The sequence below is a fragment of the Balaenoptera physalus genome, assembly GCF_965194825.1.
Source record: "Balaenoptera physalus genome assembly, chromosome: 3".
In the NCBI taxonomy this organism is placed as follows: domain Eukaryota; kingdom Metazoa; phylum Chordata; class Mammalia; order Artiodactyla; family Balaenopteridae; genus Balaenoptera; species Balaenoptera physalus.
In genome coordinates this window covers 6767525-6783745 of record NC_138890.1, presented here as the reverse complement: position 1 = coordinate 6783745, position 16221 = coordinate 6767525, and the positions used below count along the sequence as shown (strand labels likewise).

Below are 16221 nucleotides of genomic sequence, written 5' to 3'. Positions count from 1 at the left end.
GCATTTGCCCTCTGCAAAGGTGAGAGGGAGAGAGCAGACCTATTTCAATAGAATTTTCCCAGCTAAGATTTTCTTGAGGTTTCACAGTAGTTAAGATTTGTTCAGAGTGGTTTTTGCGGGGAAATCTTGACATTGTATTTCTAATCTTTTTTGGTTAAAGGTGTAATAGTCCATATTTACTTTCCTGTTCTGCCTTTATCTGCCCCAGAATATTTATGCCACTGTGGGTGTGTATGTAGGACCTTCCTTATTTTCTTGCCTCCTTCATTTCCCTCATATCACTTTTGAACTGATATATTAATCATTACTTTATTATCTACCTCCTACCATCATATGGGATCGTCTAGGCCTCATACATTATTTGTATACATTGCTCATGTCTTCTCAGTTCCTAGCACAGGGACATAACTTAATTATTTGCTGAGAGATTAAAGGAGAACGCCAGAGGGAAGAACTTAAAAGGAGATACAGGCCTCCAGGCTTCTCCAGGCTCCTTCAAGGGAACGTCAACTGAGTCAACTGAATAAAATATTTCATTCTTTTTCTCTTCATAATGCCCAGCAGCAGTTTATACTGTGTAAACCATATATAGACTTTAAATTTTTTCTATAACCACAAGAAACCAAAAAGAAATAACTGAGATCTTTCTTTTTTTCTTTTTCTTTTTCTGGCTGCGATGAGTCTTTGTTGCTGCGCGCAGGCTTTCTCTAGTTGTGGTGAGCGGGGGCTACTCTTCGTTGTGGTGCGCGGGCTTCTCATTGTGGTGGCTTCTCTTGTTGCAGAGCACAGGCTCTAGGTGCGTGGGCTTCAGTAGTTGTGGCACATGGGCTCAGTAGTTGTGGCTTGCAGGCTCAGTAGTTGTGGCGCACGGGCTTAGTTGCTCCGTGGCATGTGGGATCTTCCCGGACCAGGGCTCGAACCCGTGTTCCCTACATTGGCAGGTGGGTTCTTAACCACTGCGCCACCAGGGAAGCCCCTGAGATCATTTTTAATAAATTTTATTTAACCCAAGATATCCAAAACATTTCAACATAGTAAGTGGTAGTGGAGCTATTTAAATCCTTCATATGGAGTATTCAAAATTCACTGGATACTATATATTCATCAGATGTAACTGATTTGTGTTTAGATCTCAAAAAATTACAGTTGAAAGGATAGTTTCCAATACCCAAAATATTTGCAATAATTGTCTGCATACAGGTGTGAGGCCAGGTGCTCCGGAGCCCTGGGTGCAGATTTAGCCTCGGACTCCGGTGTCCTGAGTAGTCATCACATGGCCTCCAGACCCACCCTCTCACCCAGAGTGCCAAGAGTCACCACAGGATGAATACAGTGCATCAGTGAAGGGTGTGTGTGTCTGAACACGTTTACTGACCAACTGGAAATATCCAAATATCCGTGGATAAACAAAATGTGGCACAGCTATACATTTGAATACTATTCTACAATTATAAGGAACAAAATACTGATGTGTGTTTTTCACATGGATAACTATGAAAAATCATTCTGCTAAGTGAAAGAAGCCAGATACAAAAGATCATCTATTGTATGATTCCATTTATATAAAATAGCTAGAAAAGGCTTATAGAGACAGAAGCAAATAAGTGGTTGCCTAGGACTGAGATGGCAGTTGATATTACCTGCAAATGGGCACAGGGGAACTTTCTAGGGTGATAGGAATGTTCTAAAACTGGATTGTGGTGATGATTGCATAAGTAAAAATTTACCAAAACTATCGCCCTTTTGTTTTCAATGGCTGAATTTCATGATATATAAATTATCCCTCAATAAAGCTATTAAGTAAATTTTAAAAAGTTTTATTCTGGACTCACTCAAGGTGAATTGAAAAGTTCTACCTTTGTTTTCAGCATGCATTATTACACACCAATATTATTATGGTTACCACTCTGAATTGCAACATGTTTACCTCTTTGGTCCCCAGTTTTTTTCGTATGAAGTAGGCAATAAAAACACTATGGATTAAACTTAGTGGAATCAAATTGAATTAAAGCCACACTGAATATCTTTTTCCCAAGGGGGGAAAGCGGGGTGGTGGTGGTGGGATGAATTGGGAGATTGGGATTGACATATATACACTAATATGCATAAAATAGATAACTAATGAGAACCTGCTGCAGAAAAAAATAAATTAAATTTTAAAAACCCCACTATGGATTAAACTTAGTGGAGTCAAATTCAATTAAAGCCCCACTGAATATGTTTTTCCTTACTAATAAATTACGATTTTCCAGTAATTTGAAGATCTTACTATATACCCAGTATTTGTTTTGTGTTTGTTTTTGTCGTTTTTGCCCCCACAGCCCTTAGTTCCATTCATGGTATTGTTTGGATATTCTTCATAGTCTTCATCACGTGTCTCAGCTTTGGTTCCTTAGAAGCAGGTGCCGAATCAAGGATTTATGTGGAAGCACATTATTGGAAGGAGCAAGGACCATGGAACATAGGTTAGAGAAAAGGGAAGTGATACAGGGCAGAAAACACATCCAATAAAGCTCATCTTAAGTTAGCTTGCACACGAGTGAGCAGAGTTTTCATCCTGTAGGGAAATTCTGGAAAATGGCACAAAATCCAAACTTAGAATGATCCCAGGTAAGGGGTGAAGAAGACGGTATACCCCACACTTATCCATCAAGAACTGTCCCTCGTGGGGCATAATTCTCCATCAGGTCTGCCGTCACGCGTTGGGAAAAGTAGGTTCCACCTGGTGCTGACAGTGGCAGTCAGGCTGCTGTGCAGTGGGGATGGTGAAGGGATCCCAGGGAATGTTGGAGAAATGCTGACAGCTTCTACCACTCCACCGTTTGCTGCAGACTCAATTCTATCAATATTCTTCTCAAAAAGTGGACTAAGTTCTGAATACATTCCACAAGTGTGTAACTACCACTCCTGCTGGCACCTCCAAAGAGTGCCTTCCCCCCAAATAAGCCACAAGAGAAAACAAGTTTTATTCTATTGCATTCATTATTAGATGTTTTAGGATATTGGGGTGTATCTTAAAACTGCAATGATAGCAAATAAAGGTCCAGCAAAACAAAAGAAAGAGGAAAGGAAGGGAGGGAGGGGGAGGGAGGGAGGAAGGAAGAAGGCAAAGAATGAAGCAATATCTCATAATTATTCTATGCTATATACTTCTATGAATCATGTGAAAAAACTAACTTTCAAAACTAGATTCCCACTCTTGAAGCTGAAAATCTCCTCACAGTTTTCAGGAAAATGTTGGATAGCAAAGTTAGGAATGTGGGCATAGTGTTAGGTTTTCAGGGTAGACTCCATTCCATTCCCAATCTGTTTGAAAAATGAGATAAATGAGAGAAAACACCTTTTGACAATTTTGTCAAGATAACATAAAACACAGAACAAGAACAGCCTTTGTATGTGAAGCACTTTGGTTATGACTGTTGTATGATTTTCATTCCACTTCTTCCAGAGAAAAGCAAACACACAAACAAATTAACGTGAAGAACATGAACATTTGAGAGGATAATTTGGGGGAAACCATGCCATATGTGGTATAAGTGTTTCAAATCTAATGTTGGAAATCGCCAGAATGACTGTAAGAAACCCAGCCCAAGATGGAAATGTATGGGCTGCAAATAGGAAGGGAAAGTCAAAAGGAATTACTGAGGAGGGTGTTGAGGAGAAACTAATACAAACACAAATAAAAGCCAAGTCATAGGTGCTTTGAGAATGGAAGAAATGAAGCATGTCTTTTAAGGGAAAAGAAAATCAGGAGATATAAATTCACAAAATTTGTTTTTGCTGCCCACAGTGTCCACTTAGTTCTGAGGCCAGTGGCCCCTCACAGACAAGTGGTACCTAAACCGAGGAGGCTTCCCAGGGCCCCCTTCACATCCTTGTTCCTCAGGCTGTAGATGAAGGGGTTCAGCATGGGGGTGAGCACGGTGTACATGACTGAGGCAATGGAGCTTCTCTGGGGAGAATGGGTCACAGCAGAAGTGAGATAGATCCACACGCCTGTCCCGTAGAACAAGGAAACCACAGAGAGGTGAGACCCACAGGTGGAAAATGCTTTATATTTTCCCGCTGCAGAGGAGATTCTCATTAAAGAGAAGACAATTCGAGAGTAAGAGAAGAGGATTCCAGTGAGGGGAAACACACCCAGCAGGGCAGTGGCCACAAACAAGAAGATGTTATTGATGAGGGTGTCAGAGCAGGCCACCTTGAGAATCTGAGCCAGTTCACAGAAGAAATGTGGAATTTCAGTGTCAGTACAGAAGGTCAGCCGCCTCAGCAGTAGAATATGAAGCAGGGGAACCCAGAAAGTGATGAACCAACACATCAGAACCAGGAGGCCACAGAAGCGGGGGTTTATGATGACCGTGTAGTGCAGGGGATGGCAGATGGCCACAAACCGGTCATAGGCCATCACAGTCAGGAGAAAACTATCCATTACAGCAAAAATCATTAAAAAATACACCTGAGTGAGGCACCCTGTGTAGGAGATGCCTTTGCTCTGTGTCTGGATGTTCACTAGCATGCTTGGGACGGTGGTGGAGACGAAACAGATGTCAACAAAGGAGAGGTTGGCGAGGAAGAAGTACATGGGGGTGTGGAGGTGGGAGTCCGAGCTGACGGCCAGGATGATGAGAAGGTTCCCGAGCACAGTGACCAGGTACATGGACAGGAACAGTGCAAAGAGGAGGGGCTGCAGCTCAGGATCGTCCGAGAGGCCCAGGAGGAGGAACTGTGATACTCCCGTGTGGTTTCCTGCTCCCATGTGGATGGTGCGTCTGCTGGGGAAGGAGGCAAAAGCAACGTTCAGTGAACAGCCAAACGGCACCTCAGCTAGTCATCACTTACGATTCCACGTTTAGGTCGATATCCTTCACCCTCTATTAGTCCTTCCAATGACAGTGATTCACTCAGCCAAATGGTAGACCATTTCCATTTTAAATGTATATATGTAGCTGTTTTAAAACTTAGCAGAAAAAATTTTATTATCTCCTAGTCACTGGTTCCAATTTTTTTGTTACTGAAGTAAAGTTGATATACAATGTTGTGTTAATTTCTGCTGTTCAGTAAAGTGAATCAGTTATACACATATATACATTCTTTTTTATATTCTTTTCCATTATTTATCTCGGGATATTGAATATAGTTCTCGTGGTATGCAGTAGAACCTTGTTGTTTACTCACTGATTCTAATTCTATATGAAGCTATGGACATTAACTGATTTCTTTTATGATATGACACTTGCATAATGAATGAAGACATTTAATATCTTTTCTTTTTGATCTCCATATTTCCTTCTTTCAAATAGTTCAATAATAGTTATTTAGACGGGGATTCCCAACTCAGACAAACTTAATTCTATGATCTGATGCTCCGTGTTGTTGTGATAGTTATCTCTCAAGTGCCTTAAGTGCCTTATTATTATTTATTATTATTATTTTTTAAATGTAGCAGTGCATCCTGGGTCGGCGTAGCCATGGCGGCTCGTGTCCTTTGCACCTGTGTCCGCCGACTGCCGGCGGCCTTCGTGCCGCTGCCCGGGCTCCCCACGCTGGCTGCGGCCCGGCCGCGCAGCACACCCTGTTCCCCGTGGGGGCCCGGATGAGGCCTGGGGCTCCGCAGCCGGCCTCGGTGCTCGGTGCTCGCGCAGGTTCCAGGTGGAGTTACACAGCTGTGCCGCCAGTATAGTGACTCTCCCCTTTTGACGTTAGAGGGAATCCAGGACCATGTTCTTTACGTCTTGAAACTCTATGACAAGACTGACCCAGAACAACTCTCAGTAAATTCCCATGTTATGAAAGACCTGGGCTTAGACAGTTTGGACCAAGTGGAGATTATCATGGCCATGGAAGACGAATTTGGGTTTGAAGTTCCTGATATAGATGCAGAGAAGTTAAAGTGCCCACAAGAAATTGTAGATTACATTGCAGATAAGAAGGATGTATATGAATAAAAAACCAGACCCCTTTTCTTCACTGAGAGAAGACTCAGAAGTTGCTGGGAAGTGTCTGGAAGTGAGAATGCATTTCTGCATCATTGCTGACTTTGACAGAGTAATTCTGTTTAGACTTGTATTTAAATTGTCTTAAGTGTTTTTGCCCTTTGAAAATAAATCTATAAAACCAAAAACAACAACAGCAACAAAGTGTAGTTACTGCTATAACCTTCTTTGTGAGAACTTAAAATGCCTTTGTGCACAGTAGGATCCCAGTAAATGATAGCTATTATTATTACTAATCTATTAATTTTATGACAGTTATTTTTGATACATAACTCTCCCAAAGTATGATAAAAAGATGCCATTCAGATAATGGGATCTTGACTCAGAATTCCTAGAAGAGAATTTTGGTCCACCACCTTAAGGTCTGTGTGACCTAATCTCTCTTAGCTGCAGATACCTCACCTCTACAATGGGAGTAATAAATATTCCCAGCATTGTAAGACTGATGAGCGAATTAAATGAGATGATGCATGTAATTTTTCTAGTGTGGTTCTTGTGACATACAGCAGACATTTGATAAAGGTGAGCTTCTTAACAAAACAATAAATCTGTCTTGTGTGACTGTCATTAATCATTATTCCCCTTAAACAGGGGTAACCAGTCTGTTACCTCTTTGGACTGCAATGCAGCACTTCTAGTTAATGATGATCCCTATGACTTCCTCTTTCAGATACAGCCTGCCAGGTGCATTCTGCCAAGAAGATGGAAATCCGTGTAGACTACACACATAAGAAGGGTAAAGAAAATCCCCAAACCATAAAATAAAATGCAATGGAAGTGTCAGAGTGTGTTGTATTAAAAATCAGCACAGTGAAGTGTAAAAAAAAACAAAAAAAAGACTAGTAGATTTGATTTAAAATACTCAAAGCTTCTATAAAAAAATCTAACAAATCATTCTTTAAAAAATGAAAGGCAAATTTAAGATAATTGTAAATGTTTACATTCTCCATGATAGAAAAAAGCTCAGCGTTATTATGCCTACAGAATGCAATTAATATTTTTTTTACATAAGCAAAGCAGGATTTATTAAGCGATAGTACACTCTCAGGAGGGGGAGCGAGTAGGTTCAGGTGAGCAGCTGCTGAGAATGCATTTAACCAAGAGAAAAAAGTAACTGGGGACCAATTTAGTCTGGGACGGTGGATAGAAAAATCCTCTCTGAAATAAGAACATTGAGCTATGAGAGGAAGGGTGGGTAATTGTTAATCAGAGAAAATAGGGAAAGGGCAAGCATTTTGGGCTGAGAGAACAGAATTCACGGTAGCCCTGGGGTTGGTGAGCTTGGTAATACAAGGGATGTGAGAGGCCAATGAGATGGAGAACAGAATGAGGATAGGAGGACAGAGTGTGAGGCCCACAAGTCGAACATCCTGTACTATTCTTGATGTGCCTCTCATGTCGGTAATTTTATATTTATTTGTGGGTCAGAGATCATGACCATTTGTGCTCATCATTGTCTTTCCAGGGACTTACATGGTGCCTGGAACATAGTAGGTGCTCAAAACATGCAAATGTTAGATATGTAATAAAGAATGAGACCAAAAGTGTCAACTGTAACACAAAAACAGAACCCTCTAAGCCCATCATATGCCTGAATATAGACACAAAGTAGAATAGTAAAATTAAATTGCATTCATATATAGTTTAAAAGAATAACATATCATGAACAAGTAATTCCTACTCTAGGAATGGATATCTGGTTAGATATAGGATGTTTGCTAACATAATTCATCTCAAAAATAGGCCAATGAAGAGGAATCATAACCATAATTACAGTAGAAAATGCTTTTGAGAAAATGTAACAACAGCCATTACTGTGGTTAGCAGCCAGGACAGAGCCCCTTGCTAAATAAGGAAGCTAAGGACAATTTTTTAATCCAGTAAAGAATAGGTATTTAAAAACTGCAGCCAAAAGGCTATTCTACATTAAAGCACTAAATATTTGCATTAAATTCACGAAGAAGACAAAGCAGTCTACTCCAAATTCAATCACGTGATATTCTCTTAACGATTTAAACAGAATGGTAAAATGAGCAAATGAAATAAGCCTGAGTACCAAACGTCAGTAATAATTACATCGTTCGTAGATGATATTGTGGACACAACAAGGTGGATAAGGTGAAACAACAACAACATCAATACAGAGATATTGGGTCCTGTCAGGAACTCTAATTTGCCAGCAGAAATAGTCAGGGAATCTAAAAGAAAAATCCAATCACATGAGGAACAAAATACACAATACCTCATGCATAACAAATCTCCAGTGAGTAGTTAATGAATAAGTGATTGGACACAGGAAATCTAAGAGGACCCTAGAATTGTGGGAAAGATCAGAGAAGAGGTGGAGAATCTCTGGAAAATAACTCACTGGAGAGAGGGTCTAGATTCCAAAAAAATGAGAGAAAGAAACAGGACTGGGTTCAGTAGAAACTAAAGTATCTGAAAACTACAGACTTCCCATCATAGACTAAATAACTATGGGACTGTCCCAGTCTCACTATTCTAGAGGTAAAGCCCAGTACCCACCTTCACTCCTGTTTTCCTTCTTACTCCACCAGACTTTACTGGGACATGGTCTCTGATGGTCATCAGTGGAGCTCTCTGTTTTCGGCAGTCTGTCCAGGGGAAACCCATGTGGGTTTTCACTGAGGCTGGGAGCAGAGAATTATAGGAAAGGGACAACAGGGACATGTTATTATCATCTCAATGGTTGAACTCTCAGAGCTCCTCATTAAATAAATTGTTCTAGTGATTCTTCTCTCTCCCAACATCTCAAGTCCCTTGAGGTACAAAGACAGGAGAATGGAAAATTTTCAGCCAACCTTGTGTACAGGTAGGCAACAGTGGGGGAAGCACGTATATTCTCCAAGGAGAAATTCTTTCTTTGGTTTGACTTACACGTGACAAGATATCCCCTAAGGAATGTTTAATTTCTACAAGAAGCCAACATGGAAGCCTTTGTAGGTATTAGGGAGGGCTCTGTTTATTACCTCTAAATGGAGGAGAAGGGGCAGTAATTATCCAGGTAGATTGGGTTGAAGAGTGAGTATTGAGGAAACACATGTGGCAAAAATAAATGACCTGTAAACTTTGTCAAGGAAGGGGAGGACAGAGATAAAATCTCTTTCAGCCTAAAGGAAGTATCTAATATGGGAGGGTTAAACCTAAGATTCGATGGAAGTTATGGGAACACACTTAATTTCAAATTGAATGATGATATTTAGTGCAGGCATTTGAATACACAGGAATTTCTGGGCACAAAATTCATAGGATGCATTATACACTCTAAACCAATGACAATCATAATGTGCTGTATCTTCAGTTTATAGGACATGGTTGCAGAAATCAAGGGTTGGAAGCAGAAGTGAACCCTTGTAACATCACTCCCAGTTGCTATGGGGGTGTTTGTGCTCCAGGTCTCCACACTTCTGGCCTCTGCAGATTTGGAGGCCTTGACACCTAAAAAGAGCACTTCCAGAGACATGGGAAAAGTCCCTTTGAACTTCAAGCTATACTACTGCCTGATATTTCAGGTTCTTCATGTCAATAACAGGAGTCACCCTCCAGGCAGGGGTAATTGACCCTGGTGATCAATGTCATTGTACGACCCTGGCAGTGGGCAGTGGTATGCAACTGAGCTCAGTCAGTGGCTGGAAGCAGGAGCAACCTCAAGGCAAACACAGTGGTGGATACAGATGGTGGTCAGTTATGCTCCCACAGCAAAAGATCTGAGTGGTGTGACCTTGGGTGAGGCAGCTTCCTTTAGCTGAGGGCACTTCTCAAGGAGAAGGCTCAGGGCAGTCAAATGGCTGCACTCCATATGCTTGGAAAAAAAGGCCTTTACTTCTGAGGGGAGAAGTGGGCAACACAGCACTGGATTGGCTACAGTCAATCCCATTGGCTGTTTGGATTGTAATCTGTAACAACACGCAATGTGTCCCATGGGTGCTTATCTTTGATGCATGGGGGTCAGGTGCTGGGAAGAACTTTCCTTAGGATGTGAAGGCCAAACCAAGAACTGAAGCATCATGAGTAAGGCTCAGCCAAGTATAATCTTGTCTTTCTGACCTGCTTCGCTATAAAAATCCAATTCTCTCTACCACTACTGCCATTAAGGCAGAACACCAGACCTGTTAACACATGCCACTGCCAAGTGGAAGTTATTAGTGGGGTGTTTCTCAGACACATTAAACTGATCCTTTCCAAGGTCAAACTAACATTTTTTTCTTCTCCAAACAAGTTGTATTGGAGAGGTAATACCATAGATGATGTGAACAGATGCACATGTGGAATTGTGCTAGATGGTTAAGTATTATTTCCATTATGTTAAAATAGTTTTCCTAATTAGTCTTTACTTTTTTTATTGGCTCTTATCTCAAATTCTAGTTTTACCATTTGTTTATATGTTATTTTATTTTCCTTCTCCCAACAGAATGTACGCTCTATGAAATTTGGGCCTTCATTTTGTACAAAACTTCATACCAGTACCTACAATATAACAGCTAATAAATATTTAAAGGCACAAATCAGCCGATCACACCATTGTTATTACTAGAATTAGAAATAAAGTAGTTCCAGCTTCTGGGGGAAAACAAGGAAAAAAATAGAAAAAAAAAAAAGAAATGAACTTGGGAGGACAAAAATGTTTCAATTTTTCTCTTTCCTAGTCTTTGCCTGGTACTAAACATCACCTACACAAACTGAACATTTGTAACTATCAGAAATTTGAATAATGGATATAATTCATCTGTTAATTACAGAATGTCTTGTTTTCCATATGTCTTTTAATGACATGTAAATTTTAGGTAATTTTTCTCTTTAAGGAAATGTTCCAGATCTAATAGTAGCGTAAATAATGGAATATAAAAGAAAACAAAACTATAGTCAAGAAGCATCAGGTTCCTCTTCTTAAGCATGTTTCTCACATGATTAAGAAGAGGGAATAGATACATAAGGGTATATTACATATATTTGGGTACTATTTTTTTAAAAGAATTTTATTTAATTTATGTTTTATTTATTTTAAAAATTAATTTATTTAATTAATTTATTTTTGAGTGCATTGGGTCTTCATTGTTGTGTGCAGGCTTTTCTCTAGTTGTGGCGAGCGGGGGCTATGCTTCTCATTGCGGTGGCTTCTCTTGTTGCGGAGCATGGGCTCTAGGTGTGCGGGCTTCAGTAGTTGTGGCACACAGGCTCAGTAGTTGTGGCACACGGGCTTAGTTGCTCTGCGGCATGTGGAATACTCCTGGACCAGGGCTCAAAACCATGTCCCCTGCATTGGCAGGCGGGTTCTTAACCACTGTGCCACCAGGGAAGTCCTATTTGGGTACTATTATGGACTGAATTGTGTTCACTCAAAATTCCTAAGTTGATGTCCTAATTACCAGTGCCTTAGAATGTGACTGTATTTGGAGAAAGTGCCTTTAAAGAGGTAATTAATTTAACATGCGGTCTTTAGGGTGAACCTTAATTCAGTCACCCAGGTGTCCTTCTAAGAAGTGGAGATCAAAACACACAGAGAGACCAGGGCAACCTGCACAGAGGGATAACCATGTGCAGAGTCAGCATGAGGGTGGCCATCTGCAATCCAAGTGAAACGGAGCAGGACCCTATGGTCTATGTCCCCCTTTTGTCTGTGGAAAAACTTTAGCCAAAGAATAAGTTTAATCAGAGAAGTGAGAAAATGCAGAAACAAAGGAAAACAGTTAAAGGAGACTGTTTATTATTATTAAATAATAATAGTTTAGTCATTAAGCAGAGTCAAGTACTTTTAGTTCCTCCTCAAGGGCTATAGATAATATTCTGAGTCATATCCTGTGAGCTGTCTTGTACATACTGACCCCCACACCAAGTGGAAGAAGTTAACTACATGATGACCAGACTGCAGCCATGACATAAGCTGCCACGATTCTGAGAATTGCCATCAAGGAAATGGGAACAAACCGACCCTGGAACTGAAGTTAACTGTACTTAAAACAATCAAGATGACTCTGATTATATTACCACATGACCAATTTCAAGAAGACTGTCAGAGCTGACTGTACTGTTTCTGCATGTAGCCGCCTCCCTTCGTCTATAAAAGCTCTTGCCCCCTTATTGTCAGTGGTGGTGGGGGGGGGAGTCAGCCTTTGGACAGGCATCTGCCCTCCACCCCAGTGGCTGGAATCCAAAGTAAAGCAAACTTTCCTGTCCACCAACCTTGCCTGTCTACTGGCTTTTGAGCAGTGAGCAGCCAGACCCTACTTTTGGTTACACAAGGAGACAGGCCTCAGAGGAAACTAGCATTGCTGGGACCTTAATATTGAACTTCCGGCCTCCAGGATTGTGAGAAAATAAATTTCTATTGTTAAAGTCACCCAGTCTGGTATTTTGTTACGGCAGCCCCAGAAAACTAATACAGGCACCAATGCAAAATCCTCTTGCCTCATCTTTTACTTGAGCCATGTCTGCTGTTAATTATTTCAATGGAAGCAGTGACACGCTTTGCCCAGCTCCAGCTGGACAGCACCTTCCCACACGCCCATGCCAAGTACCTTCTGCTTCTTGCCCTGAAGCTTCTGTGATACCACACTATGGGATATCTGAGGGAATCTGCTGTGTATTCAGAAGTGTGCAACTCAGAAATATAGGGATGCTAATCTCTCTTGGACCACCTCTGGCTCATAGAAAGCATGGGCTGATGTCTCTTCATCTACTGAGTGGAAAGTTCTGAGACACATATCATGATGTACCTCAGAAGGGTTTGGTGGGATTTAGCACTAGCCATCAATAACGGAATCAAAATTAAAAAAAAAAAAAGGGGGGGGAAATAAAGGTTAAATACAGGACTGAACGGAGGATATAGACCATCTCATGGACTGTCAGGCTTATCAATATGTAAGGATCATTCTAAGGGCTCCAGGAAGTTGAGGACAAGCAGGTAGAAAAGCCTTTGAGGAGCATCCTGAGCGGTGAGTACACAGCCCCATCCTCTTCTTCTAACCTCTAATACTGGCGCTGGGCCTTGCACCGCCTCCAACACCACTTCCGGTTGTGGACCCCGCCCTCTGGCCGTAGCCCCGCCCACAGGCCTAGGTCCAGCCTCAATTTTGTCCTCTGGGCCTGTTTATGCGCCAGGCCCCGACCCCGAATCGACCCCAGGCCCCTCTACCGCAACGTGGGGAGAAGCAACAAGCTTCCTCCTGCAATGGTGGAACTTGGCTGACAGCCCCAACCTCAGAGCCCCGCCCCGCCACGACCGAGGTAGGAAGCGGAAGTGCGTCACTGGTGCGCGGCAGTCTTCTGTCCCGCGGCTGCGCGCCTCGAGGAGGGAGTCGCTTTGGTCGTCGTGCGTTGCAGCGTGTCCTTGGTGAGGCCCGCGTTAAGGGAGTGCTCTGCGATGTACGGAGCGCGTTAAAGGACAGGTTTGGCTCGGGCTTTCAGAGCGGTCTCCTTAGGCAGACCTGGCCCCTCCTCTCACGTTCGCGCGGACCTGAGCCCCCGCCTTCAGCGAGGTCGTAGGTGCGGCAAGGGGCGTCTACGGGTTTTGTCTTGCACGTGCTTCCCTGTTCGGAAGCCTGTGACTTTAGTCCATGAGGACATGAATATACGCTGTTCCAGCCGGGTTGCTCAGGCCCCTGCGCCTTCTGGTTGTCATGAAGGTAGTGATCCTGCCGTGTTCGTGTGCGTATGAGGGTGTCCACTTGAAAATGCAAGAGTTGTGAGTTGAGTTTATTGAGTGTGTTACTGAGGACTGTTGCCCAGGAGTCAGCCTCTGAGATGGCTCTGAGAACTGGTTCTGGAGAGGTAAGGGGGGATGTTAGTATATATGTGGTTTTGGAGAAGGGTATGTATAATTGTCCACGAAAAATTAATCAGTCGATCTAAGAATTGGAAAATATTATTCAAGCCAAATTTGAGGATTATAACCCTGGAAGAGCATCTCAGAACGGTCTAAGCAGTGTTTCGCCTTTTAGAAGTCAAGACTCAGTTTATATAAGTTTTTTGAGACAAAGGGCTTTACATTAAATGACTTTTTTCCCCGCCGCGCCTCGCAGCATGCAGGATGTTAGTTCCCAGGGATGGAACCCACGTCCCCTGGGCTTGAAGCGCGTAGTCTTAATCACTGGAGCGCCAGGGAAGTCCCTCAATGGTGCATTATTGACAGTTTACATAATCCAGATTGAAGCGCCCTCGTGGTGGGTCATGTGACCCTTTACAAGCTTAAGAAAGGTTGTTACCTTTTAAGTTGTCTTGATGCTAGGAGAATGTTGCTGTTTATGGTTGAGCATGTATTCCTGTGGATGGGGGAGGTTTGGTCAATGCATAATGTGGGTACACAATACACAGTGGGGGGAGAGGGGAGGCCAAAGGGCATAGAAGAGTTTTTTATGGCTAAATTTTCCTTGTCTTGCCATAAATAAGGATTTTATTTCACATAATCAAGCATCGTGGTGCAAGGTTCCTGCTAGTCAGGAGGAACAGATACTTTAGTTAATGATTTTAGTGTGTTTCTAAGTATAGGAGAATGCAAGAATTGGGGTTCATAAAATTTTCTTCTGAAAATATCTAACTATCTGAAGGCATGATCTGCCAGTTTTCCCAGAGCACAGAGTGCCTCATTCAGAACACATCTGAATTCCTTTCAGGATGTGCGAAGGTCAGCCACTGTGGTGGCACTGAGTCAATCTTAGTAGAACCAGATGGTGAGCAACATTCTTTGGCTGGCAAGGGAAATTGGCTCACAGGGCCTCCTCTTTTCTATTTTTGTTTTTTAATTTTATTTGTTTATTTATATATTTCTTTATGGCTGCGTTGGGTCTTCCTTGCTGCACACGGGCTTTCTCTAGTTGCAGTGAGTGGGGGCTACTCTTTTCTTATGCAAAGAAAAGAAAAGTGCCTCCCCTTATGCAAAGTTTCATTTGAGAATTTGTTTTCATCTTTGCATGTTCTTTATTTTTGAACAGTACATACAGGTAGAAAGATGAGATGCTTTCTTGGGTATCCATGGTGTGCTAATTTCTGTATATTAATATATATGTATGTAGACCACAAGTCTTTTCATCTAAAGAAAAGCAAGGATCTTAGCCATCTTGTCATCTGAACTTAGGTCGGTACACGAGCACAGTTAAAACCGGGTCCTCAGGAGAATAAGATGGTAGGATTTATGACACTGGTTCTACAATAATTGAGATTACCATTAACAGGATGTTTGGAGTATATGTGTCCCCACTGCAGTTTTTTTTTTTTTCCCATAAATTCTTTAGGCTAAAGAAAATCTGAACATCTAGCACAATGAATGTTCACTATAGTAGATTCACTTTTTTTTTTTGGCTGCGTTGTGTCTTCTTTGCTGCGTGCGGGCTTTCTCTAGTTGTGGCGAGTGGGGGCTTTTCTTCCTTGAGGTGCGCGGCCTTCTCATTGCGGTGTACAGGCTTTAGGCATGCAGGCTTCAGTAGTTGTGGCGCGTGGGCTGTTATTCCGCGGCATGTGGGATCTTCCCAGACCAGGGCTTGAAACCGTGTCCCCTGCATTGGCCGGCAGATTCTTAACCACTGTGCCACTAGGGAAGTCCCAGATTCACTTATTTTTATTTAGCATTTTGCATGTTTGCTCTCTCAAATAAATAAATGCATTGTATAGTGAACTGTTTGAAAGTCAGTAAGTTGAAAATAAATTGCATACATTATACTTGAGGTTTAAATATTTGGTAATGCATCTTTTTTAAAATTATTTTTTAATTCCATCACTATATTTATTTAATTTATTTTTGGCTGCGTTGGGTCTTCGTTGCTGCGCATGGGCTTTCTCTAGTTGCTGCGAGTGGGGGCTACTCTTCGTCGTGGTGCATGGGCTTCTCATTGCGGTGGCTTCTCTTGTTGTGGAGCACGGGCTCTAGGCACGCAGGCTTCAGTAGTTGTGGCACGTGGGCTCAGTAGTTGTGGCATACGGGCTTAGTTACTCCGTGGCATGTGGAATCTTCCCGGACCAGGGCTCAAACCTGTGTCCCCTGCGTTAGCAGGCGGATTCTTAACCACTGTGCCACCAGGGAAGTCCTGGTAATGCATCTTTTAAAGATAGGAATATTGTCCTAGTAAAGCCACAATACTATTTTGCCCACGAAAAATTAAAGATAATAACGTCATCTATTGTCTACTCTGTGTAAAAACTAAACTTTTTCATGTTGTTCCAAAATATTATTTTGGTTGTTTTTGGATCTAAGACCCAGTCAAAGTTTATATGT

At 42.0% G+C, this 16221-nt stretch overlaps 1 protein-coding gene and 1 pseudogene across 5 annotated transcripts; one reads left to right on the top strand and one right to left on the bottom strand.

Moving 5' to 3' along the window:
• Nucleotides 1–1801: 1801 nt before the first annotated feature.
• LOC309658362 (olfactory receptor 7D4-like) lies at nt 1802–8612 on the bottom strand. Of its 4 annotated transcripts, none has more exons than XM_082456845.1 (2): nt 8523–8612; nt 1802–4775 (listed from the first exon to the last, which is right to left on the bottom strand). In XM_082456845.1, the coding sequence occupies exon 2, from the start codon at nt 4757–4759 to the stop codon at nt 3821–3823; it is 939 nt and encodes a 312-aa protein (XP_082312971.1). In that variant the 5' UTR covers nt 4760–4775; nt 8523–8612; the 3' UTR covers nt 1802–3820. The 4 variants fall into 4 exon arrangements, with proteins under 4 accessions (XP_082312971.1, XP_082312970.1, XP_082312969.1 ...); XM_082456844.1 differs by having other exon boundaries at nt 1802–4772; nt 8523–8606; XM_082456843.1 differs by lacking the exon at nt 8523–8612 and adding an exon at nt 7470–7504.
• LOC309658368 (acyl carrier protein, mitochondrial pseudogene) lies at nt 4783–5948 on the top strand (annotated as a pseudogene). The gene has a single exon. The product of its transcript is annotated as an acyl carrier protein, mitochondrial pseudogene (transcript).
• Nucleotides 8613–16221: the final 7609 nt, after the last annotated feature.